The sequence below is a fragment of the Bos mutus genome, chromosome 8, assembly GCF_027580195.1.
Source record: "Bos mutus isolate GX-2022 chromosome 8, NWIPB_WYAK_1.1, whole genome shotgun sequence".
Lineage (NCBI taxonomy): Eukaryota > Metazoa > Chordata > Mammalia > Artiodactyla > Bovidae > Bos > Bos mutus.
Window position 1 is genome coordinate 68,389,529 of NC_091624.1, and position 17,920 is coordinate 68,407,448.

At 39.8% G+C, this 17,920-nt stretch overlaps 1 protein-coding gene across 5 annotated transcripts in view; it reads left to right on the top strand.

Annotated features, from left to right (window-relative positions):
• The window catches only part of KANK1 (KN motif and ankyrin repeat domains 1), a 214,971-nt gene that overhangs the window by 143,253 nt on the left and 53,798 nt on the right, over nt 1-17,920 (top strand). For all 5 annotated transcript variants that reach the window (XM_070375808.1, XM_070375813.1, XM_070375809.1 and 2 more), the window contains exon 3: nt 10,574-10,693. In XM_070375808.1, the coding sequence (XP_070231909.1) occupies nt 10,657-10,693 (37 nt within the window). In that variant the 5' untranslated portion in view covers nt 10,574-10,656. The remainder of the gene's footprint in view (nt 1-10,573; nt 10,694-17,920) is intronic.

Genomic DNA, 17,920 nt, shown 5'->3' on the forward strand with positions numbered 1-17,920 from the left:
TTTTTAAAGAAGTCACATAGATGCTGCTGCTCTTGACCTGGGTACCACACTTGGAGTAGCAAGGGGCTTAGAAAATATTGACCAACACATGTAAATGTCCATCAATACAAACGTCATTTTTTTTTAATAGTGTAGAACAAATAAAAACACAGTTGCCGGACATTTTAAATTAAAAATAAAGCTATTGTGTCATTAGTGAACTTTTCTCTTCCCTTGACAGCTAGAAATTTTTGTTTTTGTTTCTAAACTAATGTTTGTGAGTTAACTCTGCTTTAGTGTGATAGACATATACTATCGGGTCTTTTATCCTGCAAGTCTGGATCTCATTGTTTCCTGTCTTTCTGAATTTAGGATCTTGCTCACTACCTCATTGTCTCAGACTCTGCCCAATTGGTGTTATCACCCAGAAGCCTAAGTGTTCAGTCATGCCCCAAGGCCCTCATTTCAGAAGCTGATGGCATTTGGCTCCAAAGTGCTGCCAAATTGCACACTTTGTGAGCCAGACTTCTTGGTACATGGCTTCAGTTTGTTTTTGGCTTGAGCCCAACCTTTCTGCCCTAGGTGAGGAGTGAAGCCTTTTCTCTGGCAGGTTCCATGCTCTGGTACTTTTCCTAGCGTGGTAGAGTTGAGACATTGCTGTCAGAGTCTTTTAGAAGGGGGAATGGAGATGCTCAAGAAGGAAGAGGCAGGACCTTAGATGAGGAGAAAGGGTTTTAAGTCTTTGTCATGGAGTCGGCTTCCCTTAGCCTGCTGCATTTCCCAGCTGAATGTGGCAGAAGTGTTAGGTGATTGATGGCTTCTGAATTGGCACTAAAAGGAGCATCTGTGGCTTCTCCCTATTTGAAATTGGTGGGAATAACCCCAGGAGTCCACAGTTCCCATTGCTGACAAGAGGACAAAGATCTTCCTCCTGGGTGTGACCTGAGACCCGTCAGGCTGTCACCACACTGCTGTTACCCAGAGCATCTCTCAGTAGAATGGAACACCAGCAGGAAACAGGGATTCTCAGCCATTTCCCAGTTTTAAATGAAATCTCCATGGCAGATGCCAACGCCCCCACCCTGCATCAACTAGAATTTGCCCTCAAGCATGGGTAGATGAACATCAGCTAGATTTTTGCACAGTCATGAAAGCAGTCTGCTTGTCCCAGCTGGAAAGCCTGAGACAATAAAATAGCAGAGAATGTTCTGAATCTATATTAAAAAGATAAAAGCATAAATGAGATTTATTTCAGCTGAAGGATAGCAGTATTCCAGCCTTACTGGAATAGCTTGAATGGCCTGTTTAGAGCAACTTGAACTTGACTGTGAATGAGGTACACTGGATGCTAGTGCTGTCTTTTTACATCTCCGGATTCCGTTTCTGGTTCCAGCTTTTCCCATAACCATTTTCAGTTGAAGTGCACGTGTTGTATTGATAACACAGTTTAACTTTTGGGGAACTTTTGTCAGGCAGCAAATTATAAAGTACCTTCTGATCTAGGCACTTGACCTCTTTTAAGTTTCCCTTAAATAAGCTTGTATCTTCTGGGGAAAATACAAGAATATCTGGAAAGTTTCTGTGTAGCATGGCTGAACCTTTCTGCTCTAAAGATTAGAAAATAAAATTTTTTTGAAAATTAAAATCAAAGGACTGGTCTGAATAAACTGTTCCTGGAAGGTCCAGATCCAGTGTCCTTTCCCCATGATATTATAACTGAAGGAGCCCTGACCTACCTCTCATTAAAGGTAATAAAAAGCCTAAGCAAACTACTTAAAAATAAGATCATTTATATTATGTTACTAATTGGCTTTAAAGTCCTCATTGACTTAAGGTCCACCCTAGCGCTAATGATTCAGGAGGTCTGGAGTGGCCTGAGACTTTGCATTTCTAAGTAGGTCCCAGAAGGTCATGCTTTGCTGCTGGTCTGGGAACCACACTTGGATACCTACTCTTTGGAAGATAAGAATCTTAAGAATGTGTTGTGATCCCCTTTTATTTAGTCCAGGTACCCTTGAACTTGTTATTAACAATATTGATCAATTCAAAAGTAATTACAGAGACTATCACATAAAAATCCAGAAGGAATTAAAGGGAAAATATCTGCTACAGCAGTAAATAAAGAGCTGCACATTTTAAATAATTTAAATAGGAAATGAAGGAAAAGCCTTTCAAACTGTACCAAACTAATTCTCTTATATCTGTAATTGGTTTGATTCTTTAATATTTGAATAAGCAAAAGCACTGATACTTTAACTCATAATCTACCACTAGGAGAGATGCTTCCTAAGTAAGAGCAAGGCTTCACTAATATAGACTATTTATAACATCAAGGTTTAGGATTCTGCTATGGTCTGTTTTCCCTAAACCCCATTAGAGGTGAACCAATGCACTCAATAAATACCATTTCACATCCCTGCCTGTCCTGCGTCATAACATTACTTCCCTCTAAAGTAAAAAATGTGAAGGTGGTAAACTTTAAACAAACTTTAATAATTCTAATTTTCATTGGTCTACTCTTCTTCAGACTGTCTTTTTTTTTTTTTTTTTTTTTTTTGCAGGGAAGTACCTGGTTTTAGCCTAGGTTATGAGCTGATAAATTTCCATCACAGAAAATTTCCTAGAAAGAAAATTTGCCATCATTACTTCTAAGTGTTGCGTAAGCTGTGTGATTCCCAGCAACCCAGCTGGAGCAGAGCCATGCAGGGCTCTGAGGCATCTGCAGGCTCCAAGATGGTTTTAACCCCTTCATTGGAGGCATTTCCTTACACATACTCTTGGAAAGATGACGATGTACTTTTGTGATATAGAGAGGATGTGGATGGGAGAGAGTCTGTGAAAGAGCTGGATATATCCACTTTTGTACCTAAAGAAGCAAATCTTAGCATGTTCAGTTCAGTTCAGTCACTCAGTCATATCCGACTCTTTGCGACCCCATGAACCACAGCACACCAGGCCTCCCTGTCCATCACCAACTCCCGGAGTTTACTCAAACTCATGTCCATTGACTCGGTGATGCCCTCCAACCATCTCATCCTCTGTTGTCCCCTTCTCCTCCTGCCCTCAATCTTTCCCAGCATCAGGGTCTTTTCAAACAAGTCAGCTCTTCACATCAGGTGGCCAAAATAGTGGAGTTTCACCTTCAACATCAGTTCTTCCAATGAATACCCAGGACCGATTTCCCGTAGGATGGACTGGTTGGATCTCCTTGCAGTCCAAGGGACTCTCAAGAGTTCTCCAATACCACAGTTCAAAAACATCAATTCTTTGGCGCTCAGCCCTCTTTATAGTCCAACTCTCACATCGATACATGACTACTGGAAAAACCATAGCCATGACTAGACAGACCTTTGTTGACAAAGTCATGTCCTTGCTTTTTAATATGCTGTCTAGGTTGGTCATAACTTTCCTCCAAGGAGTAAGTGTCTTTTAATTTCATGGCTGCAGTCACCACTTGCAGTGATTTGGGAGCCCAAAAAGATAAAGTCACCACTTGTTTCCACTGTTTCCCCATCTATTTGCCATGAAGTGATGGGACCAGATGCCATGATCTTAGTTTTCTGAATGTTGAACTTTAAGCAACTTTTTCACTTTTCTCTTTCACTTTTAGCTCTTCTTCACTTTCTGCCATAAGGGTGGTGTCATCTGCATATCTGAGGTTATTGATATTTCTCCCAGCAGTCTTGATTCCAGCTTGTGCTTCTTCCAGCCCAGCGTTTCTCATGATGTACTCTGCATAGAAGTTAAGTAAACAGGGGGACAATATATAGCCTTGACATTCTCCTTTTCCTGTTTGGAACCAGTCTGTTGTTCCATGTCCAGTTCTAAGTGTTGCTTCCTGACCTGCATACAGATTTCTCAAGAGGCAGGTCAGGTGGTCTGGTGTTCCCATCTCTTTCAGAATTTTCCACAGTTTATTGTGATCCACACAGTCAAGGCTTTGACATAGTCAATAAAGCAGAAATAGATGTTTTTCTGGAACTCCTTTGCTTTTTCAGTGATCCAGCGGATGTTGGCAATTTGATCTCTGGTTCCTCGGCCTTTCCTAAAACCAGCTTGAACATCGGAAGTTCACGGTTCATGTGTTGCTGAAGCCTGGCTTGGAGAATTTTGAGCATTACTTTGCTAGCGTGTGAGATGAGTGCAATTGTGCAGTAGTTTGAGCATTCTTTGGCGTTGCCTTTCTTTGGGATTGGACTGAAAACTGACCTTTTCCAGTCCTGTGGCCACTGCTGAGTTTTCCAAATTTGCTGGCATATTGAGTGCAGCACTTTCACAGCATCCTCTTTTAGGGTTTGAAATAGCTCAACTGGAATTCCATTGCCTTCACTAACTTTGTTCATAGTGATGCTTCCTAAGGCCCACTTGACTTCACATTCCAGGATGTCTGGCTCTAGGTGAGTGATCACATCATCATGATTATCTGGGTTGTGAAGATCTCTTTTGTATAGTTCTTCTGTGTATTCTTGCCACCTCTTCTTAATATCTTCTACTTCTGTCAGGTCCATACCATTTCTGTCCTTTATTGAGCCCATCTCTGCATGAAATAGTCCTTTGGTATCTCTAGTTTTCTTGAAGTGATCTCTAGTCTTTCCCATTCTATTGTTTTCCTCTATTTCTTTGCATTGGTCGCTGAGGAAGGCTTTCTTATCTCTCCTTGCTATTCTTTGGAACTCTGCATTCAGATGCTTATATCTTTCCTTTTATCCTTTGTTTTCGCTTCTCTTCTTTTCACAGCTATTTGTAAGCCCACCTCTAACAGCCATTTTGCTTTTTTGCATTCCTTATGCTTGGGGATAATCTTGATTCCTGTCTCCTGTACAGTGTCATGAACCTCCATCCATAGTTCATCAGGTACTCTATCAGATCTAGTCCCTTAAATCTATTTCTCACTTCCACTGTATAATCAGAAGGGATTTGATTCAGGTCATACCTGAATGGTCTAGTGGTTTTCCCCACTTTCTTCAGTTTAAGTCTGAATTTGGCAATAAGGAGTTCATGGTCTGAGCCACAGTCAGCTCCCGGTCTTATTTTTGCCGACTGTATAGAATTTCTCCATCTTCGGCTGCAAAGAATATAATCAGTCTGATTTCGGTGTTGAGCGGTGATGTCCATGTGTAGAGTCTTCTCTTGTGTTGTTGGAAGAGGGTATTTGCTACAACCAGTGCGTTCTCTTGGCAAAACTCTACTAGCCTTTGCCTTGTTTCATTTTGTACCCCAACGCCAATTTTGCCTGTTACTCCAGGTGTTTCTTGACTTCCTACTTTTGCATTCCAGTCCCCAATAATGAAAAGGACATTTTTGGGGGGTATTAGTTCTAAAAGATCTTGTAGGTCTTCATAGAATCGTTCAACTTCAGCTTCTTCATTGTTACCGGTCAGGGCATAGACTTGGATTACCGTGATATTGAATGGTTTGCCTTGGAAACAAAGATCATTCTGTCGTTTTTGAGAGTGTAGCCAAGTACTGCATTTTGGACTCTTTTGTTGACTATGATGGCTACTCCATTTCTTCTAAGGGATTTCTGCCCACAGTAGTTGATATAATGGTCATCTGAGTTAAGTTCCTTCATTCCAGTCCATCTTAGTTCACTGATTCCTAGAATGTCGATGTTAACTCTTGCCATCTCCTATTTGACCACTTCCAATTTGCCTTGATTCATGGACCTAACATTCCAGGTTCCTATGCACTATTGCTCTTTACAGCATCAGACCCTGCTTCTATCACCAGTCACATCCATAGCTGGGTGTTGTTTTTTGCTTTGGCTCCATCCCTTCATTCTTTCTGGAGTTATTTCTCCACTGATCTCCAGTAGCATATTGGGCACCTACCGACCTGGGGAGTTCCTCTTTCAGTATCCTATCTTTTTGCCTTTTCATACTGTTCATGGGGTTCTGAAGGCAAGAATACTGAAGTGGTTTGCCATTCCCTTCTCCAGTGGACCACATTCTCTCAGACCTCTCCACCATGACCCATCCTTCTTGGATGGCCCCACATGACATGGCTTAATTTCATTGAGTTAGACAAGGCTGTGGTCTGTGTGATCAGATTGGCTAGTTGTCTGTGATTGTGGTTTCAGTCTGCCCTCTGATGCCCTCTTTCAGCACTTACCATCTTACTTGGGTTTCTCTTACCTTGGATGTGGGGTATCTCTTCACAGCTTTCCAGCAAAGCCCAGCCACTGCTCCTTACCTTGGACCTGTGGTATCTCCTCGTGGCCGCCACCCCTGACCTTGGACGTGGGGTGGCTCCTCTCAGCTGCTGCTGCTGACCTTGGACATGGGGTAGCTCCTCTCGGCCGCTGCTGCTGACCTCAGACGTGGGGTAGCTCCTGTGCTGCGCCGCCACCAACATAAGATAGTTTATCTTATGTCTCTGAAATGGAAACAAAATGGTGACTGGTTCAGATTCTAGGATGGTGTAGGTCTTTAAAAGCATGTTGAAGTAATTAAAATATGCATATAGTCAATATATTGAAGAGTCTCAGATGGTAACAATGACAACATTAGGATTGTCAAATAGTAAATTGTCATTTTTTGGCATGTTTTGTCTTTTCCAGATTTTAAGTCAAATTCTTTATATTGCTTCTGTAACTTTATAAATTATAAAACATTATGTTATAAAAGACATTCTAGAATTTGCACATCAAAATGGTTATTTCCCATTTCATAATTGTCATTTTGAGCAGCAAGTTTCTTATTCCAGTTATACTACCTTTATCCTATCCATTTTTTAAAAACTCCTACAGTTCCATTGAGAATCTCCCACCTGTTTTCAGTGGTGGAAAATTTCTTAAGCACTGAATTTTTTGAAATTGTCAAATGGCATTCATGGCAAAGTCTAATGAATCAATATTAATAATCAAGATTGATATCTTGTGGAGTCTGGAAGAGATTATGACCAATAAGTGCTAAAATATACCCTGTGTGTCAGGGTATATTGAGTATACCATGGTATATTGAGGAGGTACCTCCTCAAGCTCTTAAACATTTAATCTGAAAGAATAAAGTTTGAAATGTAATTGCTTTGAAACCAATATTACATAAAATTCTGAAACACAACTTTCTACCTAAAAGGGATTAAAACAAAGCATCCTTGCAGTAAGCATATACATCCCTTAGGTAACTCCTTGAAAGGGACTTTACGCTATGCATGTGAGTTCTTACTTCTTAGGGCAATCATGCTCTCACTCTTAAGTCACTAATCACAAAGCATGGCATATGAGCTGTAGGTGAATTCCTTAGCTCTAAAATGTAGCTCTTTCATTCACCAGCTATGTGACCTCAGCAAATTCTAAACCTCAGGTTCCTATCTGTAAAATGTAGAGAGAGGATGTTGGTACTTCATAGGATTGTTGTAAGGTTTAATTAATGTAATAACTGTTAAGTTCTTTAAAAGTGCCTTAAAGATAACATTATTTCACCAATTTCAAGATGCATGTTTTAACACTTCTCAAATGAGGATATATCTTACAATTAATGTAATTTTTCGGAGCATTTTATTAGCATTTAATTAGCAACATCTTTTTTTACCAATGGCACTTAATGGTACACTTCAGAGTAGATGACATTTTAGATTTCAGTAACTAATGTAAGTGCTTGATCAGCACTGGTGGTCATCAGCATTGTCATCAGTGTTGTGACCATCACCATCATAATCTTGGTTGTAACCAGGGCATTGGCATTTGATTGGTTGGCAGTACTGGCTTAGAGTGCACAAGTTTCAATTTTGCTTATTTGTTTTCACTGATGTTCTTATAAAACATCAAGTGAGCTCTTTTTCATATCTGTTTCATATTAAACTAATACGTCTATGAAGTTAATTCATGCATCGACATTATTTTCGGCACCATACTTGGGGAGCTGTTATTCAATGCAAATCAGTCTCTTTAAATAAACAGGCAAGAAGGCAAATTATTTTCTTTGTGGGTGTATTTTTCTAAATCCCTTCAAAGAAGTGCTTTTTCTTAGCCAGCAAAACCAAGCCACTGTTGTACTAGTTAAGATTTACTGGTTTGCAGTCTTCTCTGACAGAGAAAAGAAGCAGTTTATTGATCTGGAACAGAGAATGGATCACAGCCAAACCTTTCATTGTTTATACAATGCAGTGATATAAGAATCTGCATATCATTAAGAAGACCGAGTCCTCACAGTTTGAAGCCACCTGTCAGGCATGAACAATAACTGGGAAAGATCGATAACACAATATAAAACTTGTTTCTGCACAGATACTGCCAGGATCCACACCCAGTGACAGGAATGTCTTGTTATTTTACCAGTGATATGCCTGTGGTTCCTAATTTGAGGCTTTGTCCTTATTTTGATTTTATTGTTCAGTTTGGGGGAGGGTGGGAGAGACCAGTTTGGATCTGAGATAAAGATCTTCTGCCAGGTGAAAGATGTTCAAGAACAGGAGAGGACCTTGGACCAAAGTTCATGAAGCTTGACTCTGAAGATTCTGGGCACATATCCATCCAAACACCTTGACACATACTTCATTCACCCATAACACAAGCAGCATGTTTCTTCTTGCCTTCAGTTTTCCCTCAAGAGTTTAAATGGTGGTATTTATAAGCCATTATGAAGGAAGAATACACACACGCACAAACACACACACAGGACTCGACTGAGACCAGTAGACAGTTTTAGCTATTGTTGGCTTTTAAAAGTATAATTACTTGAATAATTCCAGAAGCTGGGCTTCTTCCTTTTGCCCTCTCATCACCCCACTCCTCCTTCAGTTCTCCCAGTGCCCACCTTATTTTATTAACAAAGCTACATTTGTCAGACATAATGCTCACTCTTTATCCCTAAAGAGTCGGAGCTCCGACTCTCCAAGTTCAGTGCCATGGACCTGAACCAGGGCCTATTTTCAACAGAATGTCAAGTGATGACCTCATAGTCAGAGAGATTAGAGCTGTCCTGTCCTCTTGGTGAGCTGCCAGATAGAAACTGGGGACCAACAGGGAGCAAGGAGGCCTCCCAGAGGAAGAGTGAGAATTGAGTCTCTGCGGGCAAGCTGAGCAGTACTCAACTGTAGCTAGAAAAGCCACACAAGGGAGCATGCCTGTCAGAAGCAGCCTGTAGAAGGTCCCTCAGAGTGCACTGAGCTGCAGCTTTGAACTATAGTGCAGACCCATTCAGACAGTGAAGAAAAGATCCCCAGCTAAGCAGTAAGGAATTCTCACCCTGTGTGATCAAAGGGGTTAGCCGATTCCCCTTTCCTTCTTTTTGTTTACTTATGTTTCTGACCTCTTATAATCTCCATGACCGTGGCTTGATAGTTGCCTTTTGCATAGCATTTTAAAATGCTTTTTTCTTTCTCCAGTTCATTTTAAAGCAAACAAAACCAAGTTGACAGGAAGTATCTAATGTCTCTTTTATAAATAATTACTATTACAAAAGTAATGAAGGAGCTAAAATCATGGATAATTGCATCACTGAAGGGCAACCACAATGACTGTTTTGGTGTATTTATTTCTAATTGTTTTAAAGAGATGTATAAATATGTACATATGTATTTTTAACAAAATAGGTTATGACAATAGTTTTTTTAATCAACATACTTTGAGTACTTTACTGTATTATTAACAGGTCTTAAATGACATCAATAACTGCATTAGGATACAGGATATATGGATATGTTATTATTTTAGAATTCTCCTGTTTGGAAGAGCTTATGTAGGTCTCTCAGTTACACTTTATCTCTCAGCTTGGAATTCGTTAAGCTCAATTTCTTCAGATTTTGTTGGTCTAGAGTGAGAATTTGGGCACAGTGGAAGAAATGGAATATTCCTGTCTGTACCTTTGTTGCTTTCCTTACCAATATTTTTCAAAAGGTATTTTGCAGAAGCAAAGGTTGGAGCAATGGGCTTTTTTTCTTTTTGTTTTAAATTTTGTGATTGTAATGTTTTGTAGTAATCTCAGTTAACTTTAAAGTAGAAAATCAATATAAAATAAGAAATATGTTGCCTAACATAAACCCTGATGTTTCGAAACTGCATGTCATGCTAAGTCATTTGAAGTTTATCCAACAGAACAGAGCAGATTTTTTTTTTTTTTAAGACGAGGACTGCCTGGATCAGATTTAAGTTTTAAAAGACTGGATCAGTGAAAAACTTGAGATCTTACAAGAGAATTCACATGAAATTAATCTTTTTTAAAAATGTGAACATTTGGTGCAACAACTGCTTTGAAATTGCAATTGAGAAAATGAAACTGTTGAAGCAAAATTTGGAAAGGAAGATAAGTTTAAAAGCCATAAATAGTTTGTGAAATGATACATATTTATATTTGAAGGACACCTTCCTCAAAAAGTCACATTTCTGGAGAATCTATTTTATCTCCCATAGAAGTATTGTGTTTAGAGACCTGCTTTCAGTCCCTGTCCATGGGTGCATCTGTGGGTGCGTCACTCTAAACATCCAGTGGCCAGATACAGGGCAGTCACCACCTTGCTCCACAGGCTGCCTCTCCCTGCTTTTCTGATTTGCTCTGTCCATAGGCAGTCATCTTTATAAACAGAAAGCTAAGACTTTGCATTTATACATATTTTTAAATGACCCATTTTGATGGGGCTCTCTTTATTGTTTCAGGTTGAATGCATTTGGGAACTTGATGCATAAAATTTGCATGAGTCCTCACTCCTTTCTGGATCTATCATTGGATTCAAGCCAGCATGGCTCACACCACGAAGGTTAACGGCTGTGCCTCAGGTAACTCCATGTTCTGGAGTGTGTGTGTATATGTGTGTGTGCATTAGTGTGTGTCTTTGCTCAGACCAAGTTGCTTCTTTTTAAATAATGGATAAATCATAATAAGTTGCCTGCTGCTAAGTCGCTTCAGTCGTGTCCGACTCTGTGCGACCCTATAGACGGCAGCCCGCCAGGCTCAGCCATCCCTAGGATTCTCCAGGCAAGAACACCAGAGTGGGTTGCCATTTCCTTCTCCAATGCATGAAAGTGAAAGGTGAAAGTGAGGTCGCTCAGTCGTGTCTGACTCTTTGCAACCCCATGGATTGCAGCCAAGCAAGAGTACTGGAGTGGGGTGCCATTGCTTTCTCCGAATAAGTTGCCTAGATAACTAGAATTTCAAAGCAGTTTCTGTCCATTAAAGTTTTTGTTGTTGTTTAATCTCTTGCAGAATCTGCTTTTATCTTTAGAGTTTTTATTTACAAAAATCAGTTAGGTAAATTATTATCTAAGGTAACTCTATTGGAGTGTTAAAAGATACATGTAAAATCCTGAATGCTAATGCAAGAATAATGTATACTTCTCTTGCACTTCTTTATGAGGGATCAAACAATGAGAGAGGAGCTGAGTCTGAATGCTTAAAACCAGTCCTTAGTATCCATTCCCAGAGAAGGCAGTGGCAACCCACTCCAGTACTCTTGCCTGGAAAATCCCATGGATGGAGGAGCCTGCAGTCCATGGGGTCGAGAAGAGTCGGACACTACTGAGCGACTTCACTTTGACTTTTCACTTTCCTGCATTGGAGAAGGAAATGGCGACCCACTCCAGTGTTCTTGCCTGGAGAATCCCAGGGACAGAGGAGCCTAATGGGCTGCCGTCTATGGGGTTGCACAGAGTTGGACACGACTGAAGTGACTTAGCAACAGCAGTATCCACTCCCAAGCAGCTTTTGTTTGATTTTGCCCAACAGTGGGGGAGTGGGATAAGAGAAGGGTATATTCATTCTTTAACTTATCCAAAAAGAAATATACAGTAAGCTATAGATATTGTGAATCGTAAAGATTTGTATTCTGATTCTTACTTGATTATCTTAGAAGCCTATATATCTTGCATATCTATAATTTGTATTGTTTATATAAGATTTTGGAGAAATTTGTAGGACAAACACTGAGAAAAGTATGAGACTGTATATGGCAGGAGATGACAACCTCTCCAAAGTGTTACTCCAAGTACTCATTCTTCATCTAAGTTGTCTGCCAAATAGTGGAACGTGTGAGAGCAGTAATTGTATATGTGGGAATTCTTGTGGAGCACTTGAGTGCAAGGTCCTCGTGCTGCTGTCTCTGTGCACTGGTAATGGAGAGAATGTAGGGTTGGAGTCAGGAGACCCATCTCCTACATTAACCATGAATTATGGGGCAGGACCATTTCTCCATGTGTAAAACATCAATAAGTATGTCAACCTGCAGGGCTAGAACCAATGAGAGCATCAGAAACATGCCTACAAGTGTTGTGTAAGCTGTAAAACATCAGGAGGAGAAGGAGTACACCTCTGAAATGGGCCCACTCACCCCCTATGAGACTTTCTGTGTCAGCAACCCCAGCTACAAGCATCTCCTCTAACAAGATGCTACAGCTTGCCCCAGATCAAACCCAAATAAACTCAATTGTTAATTATGGAACAACTGATCTTAATCTGTTCATTCTTCTTCCTGTCCTTTCTGCTGCTCGACTTCTCAGGACTTTTATAGATTCTGCTCAGGATTGCTATCAATAATGTGAATGACAATACCTAACATTTAATGAACTCTTAGTGTTACCATGGTACCCAAGATGCTTTGCCTGCATTATTATGCTTAATCATCACTGCAGTCCTGTGAGAGTATGTGTTATCATCACTGCCACCACCACCGCTGCTACCCCTGTGTCATGGCACAGAGAAGCTCAGTAACTTACCTAAGTGAAGAAAGAAAAGTCAGGATTATTGTTTCTCTAGTCAAATATTTGATAAGGGCAGAAATTGAAACACTGAAGTTTCTTGAGAGTTTTGAGTGAGTTTCAGTACCCCTGTGATGCTATCATCTCCTTTCCTTCTCCTGCCCCTAATTGTTTCCACACACTCAGAGGAAGGGGGCTTGAAGTTGTTCTTCAAAACCCTCTGGTATCTCTGGCAGAATTCTATATTCAGGGGTTTAGATACTTACCCCAAGTGACCCTAATTCCCTTTCCAACTTGATTTGTCTTGGAGTATCACTTTTCTATGTTCTTAAAGTCTGATGATACAGTTATAACCTTCCTTCCTCACTTGGTAGCCTGCCTAACAGGTCTAAGGACTGAGTCTGAAAGCAAAGAAAAACTCTCTGATTTGTGACTTCTGGGGTGTCAGGGTATGACTTGTTATTGCAGACAGGTACCTGGAACAGAAGGCTGGTGACTGATCTTTCCCATGAGAAAAAAACTACATTATTTGGATAGTTTAGTAGAAGTGTTAAGTATGAAGTAAATATATGTTTTATTCATTTTCAAAAATAAAGGGTAATATTAAATATGATTTCTTAAACTGTACTTCCCCTAAATGTGTTATGCCCCAAAGAGGTCTCCCTTCCTACCCCCTCCCCCTGAAAAATCACTGCTTTGGGCTCCTCAGAACATGAGCAGAAATCCCATGTGACGATGGAGTCAGAACACTGGCAAAAGAAACACTTTTCATGGTCTGAGGAATGTAGCAGATGCAAAATAAGACAACTGAGAAAAGCACAACCTGGTTACACTGTGCCCTTGCTGCCAGACACACCTGAAGACTGATTATCCCATGTTCACGTCCCTGTCTAGAGTTTAAATTGGATAAGGGACCATTCACAAGCCATTTTACACTCTCATTCCCCACTGAGTCCTTCAGTTAGATTGGGTAAAAAGCATTGATTTTTTTAAAATTGAAGTAGGCTTCCCTAGTGACTCAGATGGCAAAGAATCTGCCTGTACTGCAGGAGACCCAGGTTTGATTCCTGGGTTGAGAAGATCCCCTGGAGAAGGGAATGCCAACCCACTCCAATATTCTTGCCTGGGAAATCCCATGGACACAGGAGCCTGGTGGGCTAAGGTCCATGGGGTTGCACAGAGTCAGACATGACCGAGCAACTAACACATAGTTTATTTACAATGTTAATTTCTGGTACAGCAAAGTGATTCAGTTATGCCTATATGTACATTCTTTTTTTATATTCTTTTCCATTATGATTTATCATAGGATATTAACTATAATTCCCTGTGCTATACAGCAGGACCTTGTTTATCTAGTCTATATATAATAATTTGCATCTACTTGTGCCAAACTCCCACTCCATCCCCCAACCCCCTCCCCCTATAAGAGTGGTTAATTAATACTGTAACTTGTAAAATGTATTACTGTACATTTCAGACATAAAAAATTAATGTAAAGGTTATATAACAGGCACTCATGTACATACCATCTAAGCCTAAGAAATAAACTTTACCAGTACATGGCATGTATTGAGCACTTAAAATGTGCCAAACATTGTTCTGAGCCCTGGGGATAGAGCAGGGAACAAAATATGCAGAAACCCTGCCTTTAGGAATCTTACATTCTAGTGGAAGTTGAAGTCTCCTTGGGAACAGAGTATCCAGATGAAAGAGAGTCATTCCTACACTATTAAAGAACCCTTTGTTTATCTGAAATTCAGATTTAAGTGGGTGTCCTCTTATTTGCTAAACCTGGCAAACTTACTTGTAAAGCCCTTCCAGATTTCATCTTCCTTCTTACCGCCCACCCCCTCATTATCAATTGTTTGTCATAATTTTATGTCTTTTTCACCAGATCCTTCATCCTACTTCTGTTGATTGGTCCAGTTTTGTTTTCATTAATTTAAAGTATTTTATTATGGTATTACTAAGAGTACACTAATGTCATTTGTTAATGTAATGAAGTATGAATATCATAAATTGCTCATGACTAACTGTTCTCTTTTTTTATAGCCAAGTAGGAAGTAAATGGGAGTCATTGGTTAGAAAAATTGGTGTATTTCTGCAGAATTTAGGGATAGGGACAGTCTGCTTTTTCCCAAGTTTTCCCATCGTGTTGTAAACAGTGTACTGATTGATGCCTCTGTAAACACTAATTAATGTTGTGAAACTTTAATTAGAGTTTAGAGTCTCTTTAGAAGCCAAATAACAAGTGGCTCATTTGTCAGATAAAGATAATAATACTCGTCCTACCTTCTTTACAGGATTGTTAAGAAGAAAAAATAAAACAATAACCGTCAAAACACTTTTTAAGATGTAAAGTGCTGGTCAGAAGTCAGGAGAAATCACCATCCTCCTTGTCCTGCTATCTCTGTCATGATCTAATAAACACCTGCTTAGGTGCCATGCGCCAGGCTCTGTCAGATGCTGGGATGTTGGGGAAAGAACTGAATTATTGTCTTGTGTCTGACAGTTAAATGAAATAGGTATATGAGCCTTAGTGAATGACTTTTTATGCTTGCCATCACCATTTGTATTTTTTCTAATACTTGCCTTTGCTAGTCTATTATAGTTTCTCCCCTCTTGGTATTCTCTTTCACAGCCTAGACATATGTATATTTTCCCAGACAGATACATATTTACTCATTCAATATACTTACTGAACTGCATTAACCATTTGGTTGTCATTTTAAATTAAATAACTTTCATAAAAATATTTAATTTAAAATGTTTAAATAACTTTCATAAAATCTTGTTACCTCATCAGTTATTTGGCTCCAAGTTTTGTCTCCATGCTGATGTTAAATGAAGTACAAAGGCCACAGATAAGACCTGGTCAATCAGAGAGAGTCAAAGTCTCGTGGCAAAGAAGGCAGACGGCTGTGGTGCAGTGCAGCCTACTCTCTGTTGTGTAAATATTTTTTCTGGGCAGGAGCATTTCTCAAACAGAACTCTGAGCCCACTGCGATGAACCTGACAGCAGAGATATGAATGCTGTTTGTCAAGAACAAGACCGATTTGCACTGACTGGTCTGGCTGGAGGGGCCCTGGTGTTTCTGAGACCGTCTGTAAAGAATGTCGCAGAGCATGGCAGAGGTGGTGTGTTTGTGGTGGTGAGTCAGGCCTGACCTCTGTGTTTGTATTATACCAAAGACAGAGGGTGAGCTGAAGAGAAACTGGGGCTGCTTTAATTTGTGGGTACCCTTCTTGACCTTCCGGGGTCTCCTGATGTAATCTGTAAGAGGATTAAATGCATTTTCCCTTAAGTGATATGTTCAGTGGTTATCAGAAGAGCTGAGAGGGTAACAGAATTGCCCAACATAAAAACATATGTAAGAGCCAGCCAGGATTTTGATCTCTTCTGTTCAATCTCCCTTTTATGTTCAGATGGCAAAACATGGCTTGCCCCCATGGCTAACCCAGAAATTGAAAGTAGAGAGTCATTTTTCTTTGTTTGAGGCATTCTGTTGACATTAAAAATCAGAAGTGTAGTATCTATGAAGATCTAATTAAACAGATCAATGGGAAAGTATATATTTCAGAAAACTACATAAAACCCAAAAGTAGAATGATTATAAATAACATGTCTGTCCTGACAGGGGTCATTTTTTTCCCTTAGTGTGATTGTTCTGTAGAGCCAAATGAACAAGTGTATTCTAATACTATATATATATATATATATAAAATATTCGTATATTTAGTACCTCATGCAGTTTCACCCTTTATTTGATGTGTTTAATAACTGGATTTAATTAGATTATCATTTCGACTTCAAATGAAACTGTTAGTTGTTAGTTAACTGAAGGCTAATTCCACACTGAATTTCTAAGTGAAATAATGTATTTTCTTATACTGATGGCGTTTGGGAAGATAGTAATTTTTTTAAGTAAGAAGTATTTACATTTGAATTTCGTTAAGTGTTAAAATGCCAAGACCACCTACAAACACAGACCCTGGGTTTTAGAGTCTTAATTGTCTGGTTAATCAGAACCCCAGAATTCATCCCGCCCCAAAGAGGCTCTGAAGAGTCCCTCCTTTGTCAGGGCTTGCCTGTTTTATAAACTTTCAAGGCTTTGGTCTTAAGCTGTAGCCAGCTTTACCTCATAAGATTTTTGCTTTAAACCGTGAGCGAGTCATAATGGGTTAAGCATCAGATTTCAGACAGGCGATTAGCTCTCCAGCTAAGCCAAGGAAGGATGACTTATCTCCCAGCAAGTACCAGCCTACTTGGGTGTAGGAAGAGTAGAATTCGGGCTCCTGCTAGTCCTAGGTCTTGAGCAAAGGTACCCTTCCGTTGTCGATTTCTGCCCAGGTGCTCCATGGGTGCCAGCAAGAAAGAAAAAAGCACAAAATCCCAACAGGGAGTTTTCGCTATGTTAAGAACTTGAGCTCTTGCTATCTTTTGGAGATTGCATAGGGAGGCACAGGATTACAACAGCCCTTCTATGGGGATTTGAATATTCTGTGCCCTGCTCACCCGCCAGCTTCTCATCGTGAGTATCGGCATTTGTTTCTGATTATACACTTCCCCTCTTTCTGGAAGAACTTTGAGTGGGCTAGTTGAGCCCTCCTTCTTCCTGTGTCCGGGATAATTCTTGTTCATCTTCTTTGTGTAATTTCTAAGAAAGGTTTGAATGCGTTTGGAGGGAAATGAGTGACTAAAGCTCACTTTCTGCTTTGGAGACCTTTTCTGTCAAAGGCTGTTTAATTTTATCTGGCATGAAAAATAATTAGTGGTGTTCTCACATTCACAGAAATAATGCATTCTTGCTCTTTTCTGGCAGTGTATTTTAAAATGACATTGAGTGGCCTTCTCTAATAAAAACCTCAAAGAAGATCCAACCGGCAAATGAGCCTTGATACAATTCATTCAAACAGTTGTAGAAGTTCTAAGTCCAAAAAAAGTGATGATTCTGTTTTTCCTGTCTTGGCTGCCCTGTTAGATATTTTTGGAGTGTTCTATAACTGATTTACTCATTTCCATATGCTTTAGGAAAAGTATGTTCATGTTTTAGAGGATAAGCCTGGTTCTGCTTTTGGGTTGCAGTTCTTTATTAAGGCTGAAAACAAGAGAAGTGTTTGAAATATGCAGCCCATTTGTATATATAGCATCAGTGATCTCATCTGGCCATTCTATATGGACGAGTGATCTCACAGCTTAAAAATAAGTATGTAGCTGTTTTGAGGATCTTTTAAAATAGAGACCAGATTTCTAATCCTAGTAGTTCTTGGAGAAAGCCATGGCTAAAAATGAAGATTAAATAATATTCT